Source organism: Protopterus annectens, chromosome 6.part1 (assembly GCF_019279795.1).
Source record: "Protopterus annectens isolate FY-2018-M chromosome 6.part1, PAN1.0, whole genome shotgun sequence".
NCBI lineage: Eukaryota > Metazoa > Chordata > Ceratodontiformes > Protopteridae > Protopterus > Protopterus annectens.
In genome coordinates this window covers 383,163,674-383,188,673 of record NC_056738.1, presented here as the reverse complement: position 1 = coordinate 383,188,673, position 25,000 = coordinate 383,163,674, and the positions used below count along the sequence as shown (strand labels likewise).

Here is a 25,000-nt window from a genome sequence, read left to right as displayed (position 1 = left end):
CCATGTCAGACTCCAAACCAGTTACAAGTGGCATCCCACAAGGCTCAGTCCTGGGACCTCTCTTGTTCGGTATATATTTCTTGGAGGTACAGGCCAACATGGAAGGACTGTGGCTGACCAAGTTCGCAAATGACTGCAAACTGGGCACCATAATCGACTCTCCAGCCAACACAAGCATCCTCCAAAAGGGCCTCATAGAAACAGACAACTGGTGCCACAGCCATGGCCTCAAGCTAAACGCCAAAAAGTGTATAGTCATCCCCTTTGGCAAAAACAAAGTGCCCACAAATTACCACATAGGTGGTAATCCATTAAGTACAGAAGAAGTAATTAGGGACCTGGGGACCCAAGTTGATATCAATCTCTCATTTGACAACCACGTAGCCAAAGTGGATAGAAGAACATTTTATATAGCCCACTTAATCATGAAGGGATTCACATCTCGATCAGGGTAGGTCATCGTGCCTCTTTACCCATCCTTCATCAGGCCCATAATTGAGTACAATGCCCCTTTTGGGATGTACCTTACCAGACACCTGCAGCAACTGGAAAGACCCCAAAAGTACCTCACCAAGAGGATCAAAGGGCTCATACAGATGCCATATGCTGCCCGGTTAAAGAAACTCCAGCTATACTCAGTGGCATACCACCTGCTCAGAGGCGATCTGTGCCTGACGTATAAAGCCATGTCCAACCTGGAATTAATGGACATGCTGCACCTCAGAAAATCGAAATCCCATCGAAGCCACGCTACTTGAGAGACTTGAACCTCAGCACTGAAATAAATGGGACATGCTGGAGGGACAGATTCATAACCCAGAGGCTCCCTTCACTCTGGAATAAAATCCCATTCCAGGTTAGGCAGAGTCCCTCATTGACTCTCTTCAAGAGGAATCTTGATGAGTGGATGGGAGATCGTAGGTTTACCCCGGGTATCACTTCTGTGTCACTGTTAGACAGAGGCACAGTATACTAACCTCGAAAAAGGGCATAGCAAAATTAATTTAAAATGGGTGGCGAAAGCCAAACACACTCTGGCTAGGCTTATAAATGCCCTAGGGCAGATAGCCTAGTATGAATCTAAATATATATATGTATATATATATATATATATATATATATATATATATATATATATATATATAAAATGTATGCATATGTATGTATGTATATTCAAAATGGCAAAAGGCATAATGAGGCAAAATAAAAGGAAGAGGTATCCAACCCCTAATAGTCAAAATGTGCAGCCATCATTATTCACTGTCTCTCTTCTAGAAGAGAGCAATGCTGTCAGACCATACCCCAAAAGCCAGCAGTTCATTTGTGTTCTCCATGTACTTTCAACAAAGGGAGTCTCCAAATCCCATGTTTTGCAGAGGCAGAGTCTTCAGAATCAACCCAGATCTCATCTCACCAGCATTAGCATTCTTGATCTCTCCTACAGTCAAACTGTCTGCAATCAGAGACATATTCTACCAGCTCAGCCATCTGTGACAGACCGTTCTATTTCTGTTTTTTTTCCCACTAATCATTAATCATTTACTGATGCTGTTTCCTTCCCTTTCCTGCTTTTCAGTGATTATTAACTGTTATTGAAAATATTAAAGGCTATCAATGATTGGTGTCTACTGACATCTGAATCAGAAATCCACATCCTCTACCCCACACAGATGACTAGTAATTACAGCTCCTAACCTCACCACAACAAAAACTGCGAGAGACTGTAACCACTGCTTAATGACTGCCATGGCTGCAATCAGAGAGCCTCAGCTGGATCCATCCTATCATGCCACAAATTCAAGCACTGATTTAGGACATCAACATAAACCATGCTTTCTAAAAATGCATATATGAGTGATTTGTTGCTCTCTGTCCTGTTGCATACGCTACGTTCCATCTTTGTCCCTGGAATCCAACGTTGGAAACTAGTCTTCAGAAATAGGATCGCGGTGAGTTACATAATAAGGCTGCTTGGGATGGATGCGGCATAGTATACCAAGACTAGGTTAATACTCAGGGCTGGCAGTGTTACACCATTCTGCTCCTGGTTAACACCTCTTACCCCATCTAGGAAACTATCCTTAACACTGCCTTGGGCTGTCAGCATTACTAACTGAAGTTTATTAAAACTGACAATTTGTTTATAAAATATCCCGGCTATCAGCATTACTTCTAGCTCACAGATTTACTTAGTTAATTAACTATAGCATCTATTATTCAAGTCTAGTGTACACATTTAACATTAACTTTCATTTCAGGTCATTGAAGCTAACATGGAGAAAGAGATTAAGGAGTCAGAGTCCTCCTACCGCATTACAGACGTACTTCGAAGACCTGGAATGCGACGAATAACATGCTGCTTACTTTGTACATGGTATGTGACAGATACTCTGTCCTTTATAACTTAGTGCACAGAGACTAAAACCCCTGATGGATGGGAGCACCAATAACAAGTAAATGTCGCACTGCTGTAAATCAAATAACTAACTAAAATCTATTAGGATGGACTGTGGAGTGTGAGTGTCAACATGGCTTAGAAAACAAAATGTATTCGGATGGACTGTGGGATGTCAGTGTCAGCATGGCTTAGAAAACAAAATGTATTCGGATGGACTGTGGGGTGTGAGTGTCAGCATGTCTTATAAACCAAAATGTATTAGGATGGACTGTGGGATGTGAGTGTCAGCATGGCTTATAAACCAAAATGTATTAATATGGACTGTGGGATGCGAGTGTCATCATGGCTTATAAACCAAAATGTATTAATATGGACTGTAGGACGCGAGTGTCAGCATGGCTTATAAACCAAAATGTATTAATATGGACTGTGGGATGCGAGTGTCAGCATGGCTTATAAACCAAAATGTATTAATATGGACTGTGGGATGTGAGTGTCAGCATGGTTTATAAACCAAAATGTATTAGGATGGACTGTGGGATGTGAGTGTCAGCGTGGCTTATAAACCAAAATCTATTAGGATGGACTGTGGGATGTAAGTGTCAGCATGGCTTATAAGTTGATATCCTTTCATTCACACAGCACCTCTTTAAACAACATCATTAGACATTATCCTAATCTCAGATAAAGGCTATAACAATATGCTAACAAAAACTTCTGGTTTGTCTATCTACATCTAAGGTGATGTGTATCTATAAAAAGTGGTATATTTAAATAGTTATAGTATGTTCTTTCAAACTTTTTTTTGTTGTTATTGAATCATGAACTGATAAATATTTTAGTTGATTCATGTTTTATCAAACCCAGTTCTGCTGTTGGTGTGTAACTGCCAGACAGAGAGGATCAGGTAGTTTTACTTCTTCCACACACTTTTGCCATCCTGGAGTTGGTGTGTGTGCCCCCCCCCCCTCTCTCACTATATATATATATATATATATATATATATATATGTGTGTGTGTGTGTGTATGTATATAAGCATGAGAGCTGGGGTACTGCCCTCATCATGTGGGGGCTGCAAATGGGTAAAAACACTGTTTTGTTGTAGTTTTACCTGTTTTGACTGTTTGCACAGTCAACTAAATGTTTTGACATTTCGTGATTCAGTATTTCATCCAATGATATATATTTTCAAAAGACACAGAACTAGCCTACCACAAGCAACCCCAATAAATCAAAAAAGAAAATAACATTAAAAAATAACACTGAAATGCAGGAAGCAGTTTCCATTCAGTGCAAAATAAAAAACAAAAAAAAATGAATTTCACTTTCAGTACACACAAAATTTGTATCCACATCCCCATACAAAACACCACTGGCTACCTAAATCAATCCCAATAAATTAAATTGTTTCCTTTTAAAACAAAAGATTGAAATAAGGCAATAAAAACTAAAGTAAAGCACTTGCTGCAACTAGCCAACTGGAAACAGTCTTACCATTTAAACAGATGATTTTTTTATCTACCTAAACTGACTAAAACAAATGAAATAAAAATAACAACATTGTAAAACAAAAAAAAATTGTATCTTACCTTCCACTGAGCTAGTAAAATATACGAAGTAAACAAACTGTTACCACAAACAATTAAAATTTACTTCAGAACTAGAGTGCAAGCTCAATCTTCTGTTCAAAAAATGTACAAACTCTCAACATCCCTACTAACACCTTGAAGTCAATGGGGAAAAACTGTGATGGTTTGGTGAGTATGATACATGAAATGCCCTGTATTACAGGATTAGTGATGTTAGTTTGCAATGACTGCTTTGCCATGAATCATGAATCTTGTTCTCTTACCTTACAGTGCAAAATATGTTATATATTGCACATGCACACAAACATCAGAATCCAAAATTTCCATACATATTTGTTCCCTAAACCTACAGTACAAAATATTTGACTTACTACACATCAGTTTTTCATGTATTTAATATATGCATGTATGTGTGTATATGTCTGTATGGGGTTAGGGCAACCTACCAAACTTCACTTCCTTTAAAATCCGTATTATCAAACTCAAAACACTGAAACATAGACTTATCTATGAAAGTGCAACAAAATAAATAAAAGTGTGTTTGCAGGGGTGAGCCCCCACTCCCCATTGACTTAATATACCATCTCCAAAATTACAAAATAAGAGAGAAAAGTTAAAACCCTGTTTCTGGTATTCCAGAATCTTGCACTAACAGCCCATATCCCATTCATCAAAATGCACTTTTTCAGTAGCATAAACTTGAACAAAGTGCAACAGAAAAGAATATCCTTCAACAACTTATGTGTGACTTTTGTTTCTTTCTCTTTCTCGCTCTGTATTTATATATAGTATGTGTATAGTAGCATGTTTCTCACTCTTGAAATTCACTATGTGATGACCCACCACTGCCAACCAGTAATCAAGGAGCTTCAGTCCTCACCACTGGCAGCAGTGGGGGACATTCACTGATAGGATAACAGGTACACACATAATATTTCCAGATGCAACTCTCTGCATCAAGTGCAATTTCCTTAAGAACACACAGAGACCAAAGTCAGTCCAGGGCTGGTTTTTCCCTCTTCCTCCACATCCCCAATAAGACTCCCAACTGGCCTAGCTATAGAGCTGACATCTCAACTGAGTGACCAAGCCAAGACCTCCAGCACCCTCTCTGTCCAACCAATGCTTCATGTCCCTGCCCAAGTAACACACACACACACACACACACACACACACACACACACACACACACACACACACACACACACACACACACACACACACACACACCCCTGGGAAAGGCTGGCACAGGTTTACTGGCTATACCCCAATCTGCCCAAACTATATGGTAATTTTCACTGCCACCAGTCACTCCTGCCAGCTATCTTAAGATCAATAACAAAGGTTGTCCAATCTTACTGTGTAATATTAATATTAACACAAATGGTAGTTTGACCAAGAGCAAGGCTATTAGGAGTGGCCCATACAATGTCACCAAATAAATATGCAAGTACTCTCAAAACCTAAATATCTCTCCACAGATCAGCCACAATGAAAGGTTTAAATATATTTAATAATAAATAATAAAAGAACAAGACAATACTAAATATATATTCACAGTGACATCAGGTTCAAAACCACATGAAATATTTAAAATAACATTGCGGTACAGTTTCACACAACAAAATCTAAACCAAGCTTCATTATATACCTGACTGTATCTAAGAGAATTATACTATTCCCTAGTAACTTACAGTTAGAGCAAGGCAGATGTGATGAATTGTTCTTGTTGTTGTCAGGTCCAAGACAGAATGCAGAATACTTTGCCTCACTGAGAGACTTCTCAAAATAATATCTAAAATATTACTGCTAAGATAGCTTGCAAAATGACATAATTTCTGGTCATCCGACTTCTAGTTCTTAGGCCAAAACCACCATTGCTGGCAGCTGGTAGCATTTAGCATTCACCTGTAAAAATACTCATACAAGGGCTTTTACTCAGATCTTTGGCAGATGATGGAAGTCATAAAACAATTACATTCCTTCATGATTCCAAAGTAGCAATTAGTTCACCCTAAAGACAATATAGAAAGCTTCCTAGTACACACTCTGTGTCTCTAGCTGCACTGAAATATCTTTATGGTGTAGCCTATAAAGTAATTTAATTTCAGCTATTTTTCTAAAGTTTGCTGGACTGACATTAACCTCCTGTATTCCATTTCCACTGTTAAAATATATACATTCAAACAGTTACAATAGTGTATGCACATTTCTGTTCTCTTCCAGTAGGGCACACTGTGGTTAGATTTTAAACTACAAGCACTATACAAATATCTTTTCAACAGAAACATCTGTACAGAGCAGTTTGATATACACATGACATGCAGTTCTAATGCATTTGTAACACAAGCATCTTATGTAAATTAGTTTGAAATAAACAATTGACTTATAATTATTCACAAAATTCCTGCTAGCTGTGCTGTCAGTACCTCCTTTTGCCACACATTTATTGTTTTCAGTGCAATTTACGTACAGTGCAAGAGAGAAGCACAGTAATCACAGTGCATGTTTATCAACTCAAAGTTACTTCTACAAATAAGAAGACAGAACTACAGTATCAGAGTACTTTGATTTCAGTTTTTAAATCCCCTCAGAAGCCCAGCAGTCTATGTAGTTCATACTGCAGTTCAGAATAAGCTGTGTATGAGCTCAAAGTATGTTCGTAATTTAAACTCTTGGTAAATTCAGAGGTAAATTCCTGGTTCTCTGTAGGTAAATCCAGAACGTCCGTGCGCCACATGAAAGCTGGTACTCCATAACTAAAAGCACAGCTTGTGATTATGGTATCATCAAGAATCTCTCTATTTGGTCTTGCAAATACCTTTTTAAGAGAGGCAAGATCTCTGCCAGTTTAGGCTACAGGCCTTCCTATTGACAACACCTGAGCGGATGCTTTAAATTTGATCAGCTGTTACAAGATTTCATTACCATATTACCTAGCATATACATAGCATGGCTGAGTATTACAAGCGTTTGCTACGTCACTGCCTAGCATACTTGTAGTTTATGCAAAAGAAAGAGTCACCATGCCACAATGACCCTCATCCCAACATCAAAGCCCTGATTCTGTCCTGACAGAAATGGATTATAGGACTGAGACTACCCCTCCACATTTGTATTTTTATTGCCCAGCCTATGTTTAACAGTAAACTTAAATGGCTGTAGAGATAAAGTCACTCAGCATAATTTGGGGTTTATGTCCTATTGTTTGTATAATCATTGCTGTGATACATGGTCAGTTACCAGGGTGAAGCTGTGTCTCAATAAGTAATATTGTAGGGAAGTTATGGCCCATGTAATAATAAGACATTTCTGTTCTATGCCAGAGTACTTTGTTTTGACCTTACCTAAGTTCTTTCTTAGACATTAAACTGACTGAATGCTCCTCATCCCCTACTTCCTGAGACAGTACACACTTGACTCAGCCTCTGATGCATGAGCATATACAACAAAGAGTTAATCAAAGCCAGGGGCAATTGAAACTAGTTCTGGACACAAAGTTGTGTACAGTTGGTTACTAGCCTCATTAGCCATTATGGTCCATCTTATTTGCATTGTGGCCATAATTTTTTTAAGGTCTGACAAGGGACAAGCAATGGTAGCAAAGTTGGGGGTGAAATTTTTATATTAGTCTGCTAGGCCTAAAAATGCTTTCAGGTTTATTGTGTCTGTCAGAGGTATAATCTACCCTCTCCCAGTGGCACACACTAAGTATCTATCGTCTGACTTTCAAAACTTACTTTTGGCAGTATTACTTTAAATTCTGTCTGTCTTAAACAGACTGGCACAGTTGGTATGTATTTTTGCTAAATGTGATACACAATCCTCTGAATAATTTACTATATCATCAAGGTACAGAGCTGAGTACCTATAAAGGTTCAGAAGTTTACCCATGAGCCTTCAAAAAGTGGCAGGAGCTCCTTGAAATCCAGTCCATAGGATACCACAAGTTGTGTAGAAAATACAATCAGGAAATTTTATTGCTTCCACCTCTTAGTGGTTGTAGGTATTGTGAGTCTCTACAAATAATTTTACACTGATTTAACATGAGTTATGTAGCCACTCAAAAGCAGTTATGGTCAAATGAATGTACTAAAATAACCTGTTCACCTGCTTGAGTACATCCATTTTTGCCAGTGCAGATATTCCTGTTTTCTACTATGTCTGCTCTGGTAACCCTGGGCTATATTTACAAAACAAGTTTCCTCTAAAAGTACTAAGACTTATTAACTGCATAATATATGCATATTATGCAACCCCTTCGCTCCTAAAGGTAATAACATTTGGAAGGCTAATTGTAGCAAGATCAGCATTTCATTCCTTCAGGTGTTTCTAATTTTAATGTCAATAAATATAGCTGAAGTTATCTCCTTTTTATACTTCTCTAAATTTCTCTTCTCTTCTCTACTTCTGTTGAATCTTGGCTCTTTCAAATTCTCCAAAACCTAATGTAGCTGTTATTAAGTCCAACCTTTGCTTAGTAAACATAGTACTACTTTTTTGGGGGATACAAACCACTGGGGGCAGAGAAGCTAGTTCCTGACAGCAACTTCTGAACTTATAAAACAAAATGGATTACCATCTCTCAGCAATTAATACAAGATGGATTTATCTTGTACCATATAAAACTGTCTACTAAAACCAGAAACTGTCGGGATTTATCCACAGTTTATCTACTCCTATCAGGCTAATTGTCACCTGTAATGACTAATCAAGTACTTTTAATCATGTTTTATGTTTAGTTTGTAACTCTGAAACATAAAAACCATGAAATAGCCTTGCTGACCTCTAAAAACATATTGGAAGAATACAATTCATGTTAATGAAAACATATTTCTATTAACACTTGGGTTATAATGCTTTGGTGACAATAGAAAAAGTATACAGAAATTTGTTATTATATGTGGCAAATCTGTAACTCTCAAATGGAAATATACGGGTTCCTATTAGATGACCGAAGACACATTCTATTGAATGCGTCTTGGTCGACTTAAAAGAACAAAAAGGCAAAATAGCAAAGCGGCTTTAAAGTGAATTCTTTCCCAGGGAAAGAATTTGCTTGGCCGCTTCCATTACTTTGTCGTTTTCGGCACTGTAGTGCAATCTCAGAATTGGTATATTTAAGTGGGGTGGGAGGGTGAAGACCCCCTCTTTATGTATTCTTTCAATTTTTTTATTTTTTTTTTTTGGAACAGCGATTTTTTTCTGTTCTGAGCTTTCGAGATTGTAAGCTTTCACTTACATGGGGTCAGTTATTCATCATTCACTTTTTTAAGTGTTTGATGATATAATATAGACCCAAATATACTACTCTGCCTGACTCTTTTGGTCTGCATGCCCTACTCAACCTATAATATCTAACTAACCAATGAACCCTAAAACTTCTACATTTTGCACTATGGTTGCACAGGTAGTGGGAGTTAGATTTCTAGTTCCCGTTTAATAACACAGTAACTATCCATATGCTCCAAAACAATAAAACTGATGAAGAGGATTCCTTCCCTCACACGCTGGTCATTGCTTTTCTTTCTTATCCAGTTCTTGGCTATATGACATATTTTTCAGAAAGATCTCAAGATTATTTTTCAAATTTTCCAAATTTAAACAAATTTTCTGATAAAGAAAAACAAAAGTGATCCGTAGACTGATAGCACCGTTTATTTCAAAATCTATTATAACACACTAAGCGCTTTCACCCAGCCAGTCCGTGGGTTTCATCAGAGTAAAAAAAACATTAAAAACCTTTTCTATTTTATACAATTCAAACCTATCTCTAACCAATCACATATCTGCTTCAATTAAATTGTAATTTTAACCATCAATTAATACATTTCTTAATTACTTTTGTTGCATTTGTTAAATTAACAACATAATGCCTCAAAATTGATGAATAAAAAAAATGTTTCATAAGAAATATATTTATAATTAAAATTCATATACAATAACCATAATTTATAAATACAACCTATTTTAAAATTAGTAACAATTGCATAATTAATATTAAATAAGTATGTCCATCTAAAATGTTTATGTATGAAATATTGAAAAACTCCTTATACTAATAATAATATATATATTAAATCGTGTTTTTAATTCTAAATTATGAGCTTTAAAATATATAAGTACATATTAAATAAATTAAAATACTATATATATTTGATTAATGTGTTTTTTATTATGTTTTTTATTGTGTGTGCACTCTTGTATTCTGTTTTGGTTTAATTTGTTGTGTTCTTTCATTTAAAAAGTATAAAACTTGTTAAACACAATATGATTTGTATTTTAAAACACTAGAAATAGAAATATGCTCATTGATACCAGGTACATTACTGGCATTAAGTCTGAGTTGCCATAAACATTCCTTTGTTTCCAGTAGGTTGTTCACATCTCCCTCCTTATTGATATTGTCTGGGATCCTGTCAATTACAAAAAATATAAACCTTTTGAAATCCAGACATTTTGTACTATGTAGGTATGGGGAACTTGTTACCCTCTTATTTTTAATGTCTCTATTGTGTTCCATTATACGCTCCCTTAACTTCCTTATAGTTTTACCTACATAGTAAGCAGGACATGATAAACATGTTGCTAAGTATACCACCATCTTGGTGTTACAGTTGACATGACCTGGACATCTAATGGATCTGTTAAAGTTTTGTATCATTACATAGGGCCATCATTAATGAAATTACAGGTTCTACATAACCCACATTTTTTCATTTTTGAATTCTTATATTGTCGGTCACTCTCAAAGTATTCCTTAAGGTTTTTCCCCCTACTAAATACAATACTGGGGCTGTTACCTAAAATGTTCGTAATATCCAATTTATTATTAAATACTTTATCCCACGTTTCTTTTACTGTATTAATAATTATACTTGTATTAATGCTAAATGGTAATATTAATGCCTCCGTTTTACTCATATTGTTTATTTTTTCACTTATATTTGTTGTCTTTCCAAACCTCAAAATGGGTTTAAAATTGTGTTTCCTTTTAACCTCCACTTCGTTTTTTATTTATTTATATATTTAAATATATATAGTATTTTAATTTATTTAATATTTATTTATATATTTTAAAACTCATAATTTAGAATTAAAAACACGATCGAATATATATATTATTATTAGTATAAGGAGTTTTTCAATATTTCATACATAAACATTTTAGATGGACATACTTATTTAATATTAATTATGCAATTGTTACTAATTTTAAAATAGGTTTTATTTATGAATTAGGGTTATTGTATACGAATTTTAATTATAAATATATTTCTTATGAAACATTGTTTTTTTATTCATCAATTTTGAGACGTTATGTTGTTAATTTAACAAATGCAACAAAAGTAATTAAGAAATGCATTAATTGATGGTTAAAATTACAATTTAATTGAAGCAGATATGTGATTGGTTAGAGATAGGTTTGAATTGTATAAAATAGAAAAGGTTTTTAATGTTTTTTACTCTGATGAAACCCACGGACTGGCTGGGTGAAAGCGCTTAGTGTGTTATAATAGATTTTGAAATAAACAGTGCTATCAGTCTACGGATCACTTTTGTTTTTCTTTATCAGTTTTTTAGTGTCCGTATCTTTCCTTAATAGTTTGTTTACAAGGTTATCCGTTACTCTGGTACACTGTTTTGTTTGGAATTTAAAGAAAATGGAACAACTTTTACAACAGCAATTGCTGATTACGCAATGCCTCATAGCTACCTTGCAGGAACAAAGAATTGATACTATGGTTCGTAACGGGAATAACAACAATATAGAAAATGGTAATGTTTCATTGACAGAAACTGAGGAACAATTGTTCACAATACATTCTACACCAGGTACATCACAGAGTGTTCTGTCGGCTAGTGATGGTTTGGGGGATTTGATTGGAAGTCGAACACTACGCTCGAGGACAGGAAATCAAGGGCAGGAAGTTTCACTTCCGAATTCCAGTACGAACGCTAGAGACGGCGCGAAACCTAATGGCAGGAGTGGCCAGAGGATTCCTGACATAAAGGATGTACTCTCAGCTCCTAAATTTGTTATTCCAACCAGCAACAACACTCGAGACATGCGATGTTTGAACAAACAACTGCAGGACTTTGAAAAGACTTTAAAGACGTTTAAGACACTCCAAATGGACAATGTTTATCTTGAGAGGTCGTTGGAGTTAAAACAGGTGCCTAAAGGACTACGTGTGTTTAAATTACCCTTTGGGTTCGAACATAACAGTGAGTTGTTCAATGAACTTTTAGATATTTTTGATAAAACAGGTATGGAATTGATGAGATTAATTATTAAGAACAACAATTTAAAACTTGCTAATTTGAATGAAACTTTAATTACTTTGGACAATAGTATACAAAATGATTTATTGTTTGAATACAACAAACATCGTTTTGATAACATTATAATAGACATGGATAGATTTGTTAACAAGGGTCTGGATATAAAAAATAGCAAATTACATAGGGACAGTCAAGACTATACAAATAGAAGGGCCTATGCACATTTTAGGGAATATAAACGTAATAGAACAATGACACACAATAATACAGATTGTTGATGTTGACGATATGATACAGCAAACAGAGAGCCAAAATCAAACAAGGGGTCAAATTGGTAGAGAAAACAAAAATATGGACAAGGTTTTTTTAGAGGAACCAGTAGTAAGGAGGTCAGAGCGTATAAGGGACCGTTATCAGGGTCAATATCAACAGCAGTAACAGAACAGGGACAGAAGGTACAGAATAAATTCACATTATTGAATGAACAGGTTGATATACCACTGAACAGAGTTGTTAGAACTGTTGAGAAAGAAGTAAATATGTTGTTTGATATTGATATAATACAAAATGAGTATGTAAAAAAAGGGATGGATTTATTACTTGATAACACCATGTATAATGATTCATTTTTTTCTAAGAATGGTGAAAATATTGAATTATTAGATGTGATGGACAATAGTGATGTTCACCAAGAATTTAGCTGTGTTATAATGAAGGAAGGTGGATTTACAGTATATAATTATACAGATAAAAATCTTTGTCACAATTATGTGTCACTTTTTAAAAAAGGATTTAGTTATGTCCCCAATTTTAAACTTGATATTGGGAAAGTGATGATTAATTTAAGACTGTACACAAGATTATTAAACCTAAAAATGTTCTTTTCAAACAGTGTCAACAAAAATATTGAAATGGACACTAGAAACTTTACATTAAAGAGAACAAGCACTTTCATTCCACCTCAAAATTCAGTTATTTATTTATTTGAAATGCTGTGTGACATGCAGATTAGAAGAGTATTAAAGGCACAGTGTGATTTTAAGGACAATTTAACAACAGCTGAAAGGTTTTGTTTAAAAGAAATAACAACATCGGATAAGTATAGAATCATGAAACCTGATAAAGGGGGTGGTGTAGTGGTGATGACCAAAGTGGATTATCAGAACAAGATGCCGGACATGTTAAATGATAATGATGCATATGAAAAAGTTTCAAGATATGAAATGATCAAAGCATATACTAAAATTGACTGGCAGCTGTACGAATACCTAATTGAAGGTATGATAAGTAAAGAAGAATATAACTATTTGCTAGTAGAGCATCCAATCACACCTTCAATTTTTGGTATACCGAAAATCCACAAAAGTATAAACAACCCTCCCTTTAGACCAATAGTATCAGCAAAATGTTCTAAACTAGAAGCCATGGCACATTATATAGATGTGAATTGTAAAGAAGTTATAAAGAAATTATCTCACATTTTAAAGGACTCCTGGCATTACTTGGAAGTTGTGAAGAAACATTTGTCATATATCAATAAAGACACCATTATGGTTACAATTGATATAGTTGATTTATTTTTGGTGATACCACATGATCTTGGCTTAAAAATGTTTGAGGCAAGTTTAGAGACTTACAGTGATTTCCATACGGTCAAGCGAAGATTGTTAGTTGAAATGATGGAAATGGTATTAGCAAATAATTATTTCCAATTGGAAGGTTAATTCTTTAGGCAATGCTCAGGTGTGGCCATGGGAGCAAAATGTGCACCTATATACGCAAATTTAGTTTTAGCAAACTGGGAGACACAAAAGATATTCACTAGTAGTTTCTGGCCTAAAATAACATTATACCTCAGGTTTCTAGACGATATAATAATATTTTGGAAGGGAAAGGAAGACGAGGTTTTAGAATTTGTGACTTTCTTGGAGAATACCACTTCCTTTTTAAGATTTACGTACAATATTCGCAACGACAGTTGTGAATATTTGGATATTCAGCTGCAGAGGAAAGAAGAAAGTATAGAATCAAATATATATAGGAAGAAGACTTACTCTAATTCGTTTTTGCATTTTAATAGTTGTCACCTGTACTTCTAAAAAAGGAACCTAGTGAAGGGACAAATGGTCAGACTATCCAGGATTATAAGCAACAAGGTGGTTTTTAAAAATGAGATGGACAAACTTGCAGACATGTTCTTGGATAGAGGGTACCCACAGCAATTATTAACTGAAATAAAAAAATGAAGTGGAGGTTAAAAGGAAACACAATTTTAAACCCATTTTGAGTTTTGGAAAGACAACAAATATAAGTGAAAAAATAAACAATATGAGTAGAACGGAGGCATTAATATTACCATTTAGCATTAATACAAATATAATTATTAATACAGTAAAAGAAACGTGGGATAAAGTATTTAATAATAAACTGGATATTACGAACATTTTAGGTAACAGCCCCAGTATTGTATTTAGTAGGGGGAAAAACCTTAAGGAATACTTTGAGAGTGACCGACAGTATAAGAATTCAAAAATGAAAAAATGTGGGTTATGTAGAACCTGTAAATTCATTAATGATGGTCACTATGTAATGATACAAAACTTTAACAGATCCACTAGATGTCCAGGTCATGTCAACTGTAACACCAAGATGGTGGTATACTTAGCAACATGTTTATCATGTCCTGCTTACTATGTAGGTAAAACTATAAGGAAGTTAAGAGAGCGTATAATGGAACACAATAGAGACATTAAAAATAAGAGGGTAACAAGTTCCCTATACCTACATAGTACAAAATGTCTGGATTTCAAATAGTTTATATTTTTTGTAATTGACAGGATCCCAGACAATATCAATAAGGAGGGCGATGTGAACAACCTACTGGAAATGAAGGAATGTTTATGGCAACTCAGACTTAATGCCAGTAATGTACCTGATATCAATGAGCATATTTCTATTTCTAGTGTTTTAAAATACAAATCATATTGTATTTAACAAGTTTTATACTTTTTAAATGAAGAAACACAACAAATTAAACCAAAACAGAATACAAGAGTGCACACACAATAAAAAACATAATAAAAAACACATTAATCAAATATATATAGTATTTTAATTTATTTAATATTTATTTATATATTTTAAAACTTATAATTTAGAATTAAAAACACGATTGAATATATATATTATTATTAGTATAAGGAGTTTTTCAATATTTCATACATAAACATTTTAGATGGACATACTTATTTAATATTAATTATGCAATTGTTACTAATTTTAAAATAGGTTGTATTTATGAATTAGGGTTATTGTATACGAATTTTAATTATAAATATATTTCTTATGAAACATTGTTTTTTTATTCATCAGTTTTGAGGCATTATGTTGTTTAACAAATGCAACAAAAGTAATTAAGAAATGTATTAATTGATGGTTAAAATTACAATTTCATCGAAGCAGATATGTGATTGGTTAGAGATAGGTTTGAATTATATAAAATAGAAAAGGTTTTTAATGTTTTTTACTCTGATGAAACCCACGGACTGGCTGGGTGAAAGCGCTTAGTGTGTTATAATAGATTTTGAAATAAATGGTGCTATCAGTCTACAGATCACTTTTGTTTTTCTTTATCAGTTTTTTAGTGTCCGTATCTTTCGTTAAACTAATCTTCCTTTTTCTCATTTCTCCAGTTCAGCATTTCTTCTATTTCAAGTCATTATTAAAATTTTACTAAAAGGAAATTTGCAAATTTAAGAAAAATTAACACCCACTTAAAATAGATTTTTACAGACAGCTCAATGTTATATCATCTGCTGTGCAGTTACCCACTTCAGGGAAAAAGGTTAGTTTGAAATATTGGCATTTTTAAGCAAAAGAGGACATTTTTCTCCAAAGCTATTATGTCTTCAGATTTGATTATAAGTCTGGAGTACTGGGGGCCAAGATATCTGCAAGGGGATATGGGGGCATTGCCTCAAAATTATTTATTGAAATTACATTTTGAATGTGTTTTAGTTTTTGTGGAAATGATCTAGACTGCATCAACTTGCTAGACCAGCAAACAGACTATAAAGAAATATTTTTGATCTGTATATTTAATGTAAAAATGTTAGAAAAAAATCATAATATGGTGGCAAAGTACTGGTATATTCATGGAAAAGGCATATTTCCAAATAATTAATTTGATGTTATTTTCTTTCAATACTGAAAAAAAATATTAGAACCAAGACAAATGAAAAGCATTTCAAGCACAAAAGATTTATGCAACAAATCATTACTGCCTGTTTTGCCGCATATGAAGTGATCAGGTAAGGACTTCAAACAGAAAAGCTGTAGAAAGTCATAGACTGAGATAAACAAAAATAGCTGGTATTTTGAGGGGTTCAAGCATAAATGTTCATTCAACATACATCAGTGATAACAAGTGTGTGTGCTGTGCAAATGAGTGTAAACATTCTTCCTATAAATTATTTTACCTGGTTCATTTTTAAGTGTACAGGATTCATCCTCAAAACAGCACAAAGTTATATTACTGTGTTATGATTTTTATATATAAATTATAATGCAATTTTATTTCTATTTCCAAAACCAGGTTTTCCACCAGTTTTTCTTTTTATGGGCTTGCAATGGACTTACAAGGATTTGGTGCCAGTGTTTATCTTATGCAAGTAGTTTTTGGAGTAGTTGATATCCCTTTCAATATCATTAGTCTGCTGTTGATTTCCCTAATTGGAAGGCGCTTCACTCAGGCCTCTTCTCTGATTTTTTCAGGAGTTTCAATACTTGCAAATATTTTTGTACCAAAAGGTAAGAGACTGCAACTTGTTGCACCATTCATCTTGATTTCTAATATGTCTTCTATCTGCTCCATCAATAATTTCATTCTGTGTTTTATATTAATAACAATGAATTCATGCTTCTCCTTGCCTGTCAGTACATGTGACAATGAAACACATTGTTCAGTTATTATTCATGTGCTTTTTCCTTTTTTTAGTCTTGTTGCCTGAACCTAATAAGCTTGTTTGAAATGGTTATAGAGGCTGGGGACAGTAGTCGGTGCTTTTTTTGATGTGAGCAAGACTTTTGACCACTACAGCAGAGGGAACAAAAGTCAAATCTTTAATAATATGTGCACTTTCATCATCAGTAAGGTTTTTATCTGAAATATTAATGACTACATTGTTGCAAACTTTATTTAAATCTGTGCAGACTCTGCATTCAGGAAAGTTTTCGTAACATCTTTTCACATGTTTCCTCCCTCTCACCTTCTTTTTGTAGATTGACTAAAGTGGTGAAATCATTAATATCAGTGAGTACATTATTATGCTTGGATAAATGCATAGTTTCAACAACCTCTGAACCTGAGTCAGTATCACTACTTTTCTCATATGACTTGCAGATTTTTTTTAGAATGGTTGTAAAATAAGGAAACATGCAATCATGTCACATAGATATGAGCTTCTTGTATTGCTTTTCTGTGAAAAACCAATGGATCTCTCAAAACTGAAAATGTGACCAATGTTTTCTCAGAAAATGCTGAAGAAGATTCAGAAACCATACTGAGTGGGGTCTATATCAGTTAAGTTGCTCGTGTCTGCATAAATGAGCTTTCCTTTGATATAGTCTGTGCCTTCACATAAAAAGCTAGTGCGACTTATGGGTCTGTAATTATCTGGGTCTGTAGAAGGGCCACCCTGTGTACAGGAATCACAGTGGCTGTTACCAGGCATCATGCACTAATTCTGGGATAGGCTGAAGCAGAACAGTGTTAGTAAATACTTGATAGGGCATACTTGACACTGTTGAAAAAGCTTGGAATGTTATTTGGTCCAATATTATTTTTAGCCTTTAACAAGGATTTTAAGAATTGTTCCTAGGAGATTTATGGGGAAATTAAATCTTCAGGGACATGGGCTCATCAATGTGGGTAGGTAGGTAGGGTAGATTTTGCACTATATTCTTCCATTAATATATACTGGCTATATCTTTGGCATTGGAATGTGGGGTATAGTTCTGTGAATGAGCTCAGTTCATTGTTGAACATTATTCCTTAATTTCCTGTCTTAACTGAAAAAAGACCTGCAGTTTCCTTTGTTATATGTAGCCAGAGCCATATCTACCTATCTGGCACCCTGTGTCAATTCTTAATCTGGCACCCACTCAAAAAAGGTAAAAATAAAATAACAACAAAGGTTCTCCTGTTCTTGAGTTCTAAAAAAAGTTCTTTCTTGTTTAAAAATGTAGCACTTGCCCTGACTGTAAACACAGTAACTCTGGTCATTTCTGAATGTCAGTAGTGCTATTGGCATCTCCTGTTGTACCCTTAAAACTCTGCATCCATCTCTGCTTCCCCTTTCAACACACCCTAGGTACAACTCCATTTGTAGAAACCTTTGGTTTGTAGTCTGATTTCCATTTTCTAATAGTGCTCTTAAGTTCCTTGCCCACATGTTTCGGTGTGATCTAGAGGTGGTGGGGTTATTACACGAGTTCATTATTTTCCTTCTTTTATTATACAGTTTATTAATACAGGAATGCTACCAGAGAGATTTACTGTTATATTTAGGGTGGACAGGTACAGACTAGATGTTTAGGTGCTGGTAAAAACATAGAGGTACATGTGGCAGCCCTCCTTGTTCTGTTTTGTGCTTAGTGCTAATCTGTCTTTGAACCTTAAACACTGGCCACTTTCAGTGTATGCATCTTAAAAAAGTTCTTACAAAGACACAAAGCATTATGTGTTTTCTGTACAGGACCTGAATATAGAAATGTTACTTTGTAGGAAAACATTGTAACCTAAATGCAATACAAACAACTCAAATCAAAGTATGCAAAGTCATGGAAATGTTCTCAGCTAAATGAAGCTTCTGGTAAGATTTCACTTCTTAACCAAAGAGATCTATTTTTTCCACTGTATAGACACATGCCGAAGATGAAAATTTGTAAATGATACTTATTCTTACTACTGCTGCCACCTCTATGTCATAAAGTCAGTCTGTAGCCCTGATAAAACAGCTTCCTTTCTGTGCATGATTCTCAGTTTTCATAATGCTTGAGTGTCCTGTGTTAAAGGAAAACTCAGCCACAGAACAAAAAAAAAATCTGTTTTTTTCACTCTGTTTCCTGACCTATTTTCACACCTCAAAATCACTCTAATGCTTTATTTGTAATTTTAGCCTGTTTCCACAACATGGCTACCAATGGGGCTTGATGTATCAATCTGATATTGCTCTTCCTCAACCCTTTCTCTTTCCCATAATGCTTTGTATGACTCATGCCAGACATAAGGAGGCAACTGTGAATACCCATGCCATTGGCATATAATGGGATTTGTGTAAGTCACTGTAATCTTCTATTCCTTCTGTAAAAGGACTGCTTCTTTTCTGTCTCTAATCACCCTAATCACCCTAATTTATGCTTGGCTCAGATCTTGTTTTACACTATACTTAGATGTTATCCAGCTACAGCCAGACAAGTAGCTAAATTGCAGGCCTTTGTTCTGGGTTTTCTTTAGTAGTCCAAGAGGAATTGACAGTCCCCTCCCTCCATACTACTGCAGAGGTGTTAAAATTATCACTGCACTGAGTGCCTGCAGTAGGAAGATCTATTTATTTATTTAAATAGTTTCATTATTTTTTTTCTGGGTGCAAGTAGCAGAAACTGCTTGATTATTTTGGTTTGTTTTATTACTAGTAACAACTGATTTATGAATGATGCAGCTGACAAAGCACTATCTACTGAACCTGTTTATGCTTTTGTAAGCTCAAAAATGAATAATTTCTTAGCACTTAATTTAAATCATTTCCCATATAAAAACTCAGATGGATATGCTTTTAAATTCTGTTGACATACAAAACTGAGATTAATCAGACTATTGCCTCTAATCCTTATTAAATCATAAGCTTAGATCTGATGTTAGAAGTAGTCTGCTGGCCAGTGTCTTTCTGGAGCTACCTATTTAAATTAACCCTTATTCGTAGCTAGATCATGTTTATATACATTGCCATTATACGTAAGACCTTTATATCTAGAGTAGACTTTGATGGTGCTTTATAAAACTCCAGTGGCTCTAGTACTCTGATTCAGTGCTAGCAAAACATTCTGAAAACATCCAAGCTTTTTCAAATATCTAATAAAGACTGATACATTTTATCAAAGAAATATACATTTAAAAATGAATATAAGTCTGCATCCTAGATCTGCAGTCAGTTTATTAAAACCTAAACACTCACTTTTGAACTGCTTTTTCTCACATTCTAGAAAACTATTTTGAAGCTGTTGTTTGGGTTAGATTGTCTATGGAATATGCAATTTTCTGATTCCCATAAGAGGAGTTTTCCAACCAAGGGATTTGCACTATCGTGAAATTGTCCAGTGGCATGTTTTACCTCAATTGATAACATCCTCTAAGAGCTGTACTTATTCAGTACAATTCTGTTACATGACTAAGTAGAAAATCAGTCAATCAGTCAGTCAATTTATTTATTTATTGGTTTTGTTGACTAGGAAAGTACAACAGAGTGGAAACCCCATTTTTAGTGGAGACCCAGGGAGAAAAGTTCCACAAGATGCAGAAAGCCAGTAACATCCATAAATATACAAATTGTGTAATGAATTATTCAAGCATACAAGGAGAAAAACAATGACTGAGCACATAATAGTAAGAAAACAAAAACATTGATACAATACAGATTAACAGTTAGCATGCAAGCATATTGTAATAATGATACAGGGAATACAGTGAAATGGAAAATCATTCAAATGTAGATTAGAATGAATATTTAGACCAACTAAGTTTAAACCTGTAGCATTTTATAATAGAACAACAGTGGTATAGTGAAATTTATAACAATATATAATGAAGAGAGTATGGTACAGTGTATGTGGCCGTGCTGGCATGATAGTACAGGATAATATAGAAGAGTACCAGCCAAGCAGTCATTTTAGGGTAGGATGGGATAGTTTGGATAAGGATAGTTTAGGAGGACTAGACAGGGGTGGTGCATGATCAAAATCATGAAATCTTTAACTAAATAACAATTTCACCATTCTGTCATTCCTAATTTCCACTACCAGGCAATGTTCAAATGGATCAAAAGTTTACTTTGGATTAAACAAATAATACATGATAGTAAATATTGAAAGCTATAGCTTTAGCAAGATACTGTGTTTTAAGAACTGGCTTCATCCATTATTTTAAATAACTAAATTCATTCCTTACATTCATATTTATATATAAAACATTCCCCGGGATTCATGAAGCTCGGCGCAAGGCCGGCGTAAGGCTTGCGCCGGCAGTGCAGTGTATAATCGGCGTAGCAGCGCCATATGCATAGTAATGAGTGCGTGCCGCAACCACAGACACGTGCAGAGGGCATGTGAGTGAGCCGAAGTAGGATGCGGCCGTAGGCGTGGCCAAGCCAGCAGGTGATGAGCAACCTAAAGTGCTGACTTCCACAGGCCGCCTGCAATAGTAACCACACCAGCCAGGGTCCGTGGATAATGAAGCGTCGAGAGTATGCAACATAGTACCCATCCACACAAAACGGAGAACCAAACATTAACCCACGAAGTCCAAATTGTACCCGTCCAAGGAACAAAGGATACGCGTAATACTGTAATGCCACGCAATGCACTGTCAGTGGGCATACCCAGTGAAGGTGTACCGCAGCATGTCAGCGCGCCGCACCTACACAGAACTAGCCACATGGGCATGGTCACCAGCAGTAGTGAGAGTACACAGCCGGGTAGCCGTGTCGATATAACAACTAGAAGGAAACCAGATACCCTAAACACAGACAAACATGTGCATAGCAACATGTACTACACCCAGCAACGTGCCCGTCGCATACACATAGGATGGCGTATGCCTAAACGAAATATCCAGAAGCAGAACCCATGCATGCAAATGTAATACACAACAGCCCCATCATAGCATGTAACCTGCACCCATGTACGACCGTGCACCCAACCCAGCCAGCAGTCTTGCGCAGCTGCACACCTACACACAACGGGTATACTTGAAATGTAGTAAGAAGTATTGTCCTAGGCAGTGCTACGCGGGCAAATATGTACCCCACATGTTAACATCCCACCTCAGGTACAGATATCCAAATGGCTGCATGTGAATGTGTCGGCAGAATGTGTACATCCCGCATGTGGTATGGACCTGTCGAAACCCCATAGGCGTGCACACGCCATGGTGCCCATAACTGTACACATCTGGACAAGGCAGTATGTTCAGCCACCGTACTGATGATTAGCTATGCAGACATGTCAAACACAACACATACGGCGGAACATCTGCCCACCAAGCAGGACGCCCCAACAGGGTGCCACATGCACAGAAGGTGAAGGTGGGACATCACACGTTGAGAATAGCGTTGCCGGATGGCCAAACACCCACGGCCAACGCAAAGGATGAAATAACATGTATATGCCTGGATGAATGGGTATGTCATAGCATGGGAATAGGCCAAGCTATCCCACATAATGGCCATGCGTACCAGATACAAACTGCCAGTAACACGCAGTAGTAATGCAGGAAGGCATACACGATTGTGGGAATAGCACAGGACACATGGCATGTACCAAGTGTTGACACATGACACAAATGTCCAGGATGGGGCTCCCCGCAAAGAGGAACATGTGCCAACCCCACCCCTCACAGATGTACCGGCAGTGGAAACACATCCCAAACACACACCAACACTAACGTCCATCCCACGACAGCAACGGAGGCAGGTCAAAGACCACCATGACGCGTGCACAAACAGAGACACGTGTAACCGTTGCCTAACAACCCCCACAGGCCAACGAATGATAGTATGGACATATGCATGTAATGCTGCGAAGGATGTGTGGTAGTCCTCAGTATCACAGAGGTAGATACACAGATACACTGTAATCAACCGTGATGTATGTGCACTGTATACAGCATACCTGCATGTAATACACAGTTCAATCATGTGCCACAGAAATATACACATACGAATGAGGATAGGGGATAGACAAGTGTGAATGGGACAAACTATGAACATAGGTTCATAGGTCCATAGGTACATAGTAGGCTATCTGCCCAAGGGCAGCTATAACCCTAGCCCATAGTTATGTTGCCTTTGCCAACCCTCCAGTCCAAAGATAACAATGCCTATTATACTGCTGTACCTCTGTCAAGCAGTGACAATGAAGTAATCCCTGGGGTATATCCGCAATCCCCCATCCATTGGTCAAGATCCCCCTCGAACAAGGCCAGTGAGGTGCTCTGCCTCACATGTACTGGGATGTTGTTCCACAGCATAGTGAGTGTCTGGGTGATGAATCTGTCCCTCCAACACATTCCATTAATGACCGTGTCAAGGTTCACGTCACCCGCCCCTGTGGTTCTGAGGGATGTAGATCCATTAGGTGAAGCATAGTCATCAAATATGGTTCGACATGGCCTTGTATGTCAGGCACAGGTCACCACTGAGCAAGTGGTATGTGACTGAATGGAGCAGGAGTCCTGTCACAAATTCCTGACACCCTGCATCCGTCTGACGATGAACCTATGGGGCCTTCCCAGCTGCTGCAGGTGTCGGGTCAGATATCCCCCGAACAGGGCAATGTACTCAATCATAGGTCTAAGGAGTGATGAGTACAAGGAGACGATGACCTCCCCTGATCTAGATGTGAATCCCTGCACCATCAGGTGTGCAATGTAGAAGGTCTACCTAACTACGTTAGCAACGTGTGTGTCGAACGAATGGTGACTGACAACCTGGGTCCCCAGATCCCTGGTAACTCCTTCTGTGCTCAGTGGATTGCCACCTATATGGCAGCAAGGGGTAACCATGTTCTTCCCGAAGGGTATGACTATGCATTTCCCGGCATTTAGCTGTAGGCCATGTCCCTGGCACCAGATATCCATATCTGTGAGGCCCTTCTGAAGGATATCTGTGTCAGATGTCCGTCCCACTATGGCACCCAGTTTGCAGTCATCTGCAAACATTGTCAGCCATAACCCCCCTGTGATTGCTTGTACTTTGGAAATGTAGATGCAGAAAAAGAGTGGACCCAGGACTGAGCCCGTGGGACACCGCCTGACCGGCTGTGAGTCTGACATGGTGCCAGCAACTATGACCATGTGGGTTGTGTCACCTAGCCAGTTTGCAACCCATCCTGCGATGTACGGGTCACATCCAAGCCGATGGGTTTATCAATGATACCTGAGGGGGGTATTGTGTTGAAGGCCTTTGCCAGGTCGAGGTAGGCTGTATGGACTGCCCGACCCTCATCAATGGCCTCGGTGACTGTTCCTAAAACGTCAACCAAGTTTTAAACGCATGATCTGCCTTTGACCAAGCCAAACTGGGTTGGATGCAAAGCATGCAAGTCCCCTATGTCGTCATCTATGAGTTCCATTATGATCCTTCCCCATGGCTTTGCAGATAAGGCTTGTCAAGCTAATGGGACGGTAATTACCAGGGACAGTGGAGGCACTGCCCTGTGAAGTGGGACTACAGTCGGCTGTGCGCCACAACTTGGAGTGCGTTACCTGAGGTGAGGCTAAGATGAAACAGCCGTCCTAACTGTGGGTCTAATCCCTCAATGAGTTCGTGGAGTACACAGCCGGGACACTATCTGGTCCCATGGATGCTGTGTTCACTGCCTTGGGGAGAGCATGTCCCACCTGTGTGTTACAGAAGTGTCGGGGGCCACAATCCTCTGGTACAGACATTTTGC

The 25,000-nt window shown here is 36.8% G+C and overlaps 1 protein-coding gene across 1 annotated transcript in view; it reads left to right on the top strand.

Annotated features, from left to right (window-relative positions):
• The window catches only part of LOC122805295 (solute carrier family 22 member 6-B-like), a 183,451-nt gene that overhangs the window by 126,343 nt on the left and 32,108 nt on the right, over positions 1-25,000 (top strand). The window contains exons 6-7 of the mRNA XM_044075383.1: positions 2,259-2,374; positions 16,869-17,083. Coding sequence (XP_043931318.1) covers positions 2,259-2,374; positions 16,869-17,083 — 331 coding nt within the window. The remainder of the gene's footprint in view (positions 1-2,258; positions 2,375-16,868; positions 17,084-25,000) is intronic.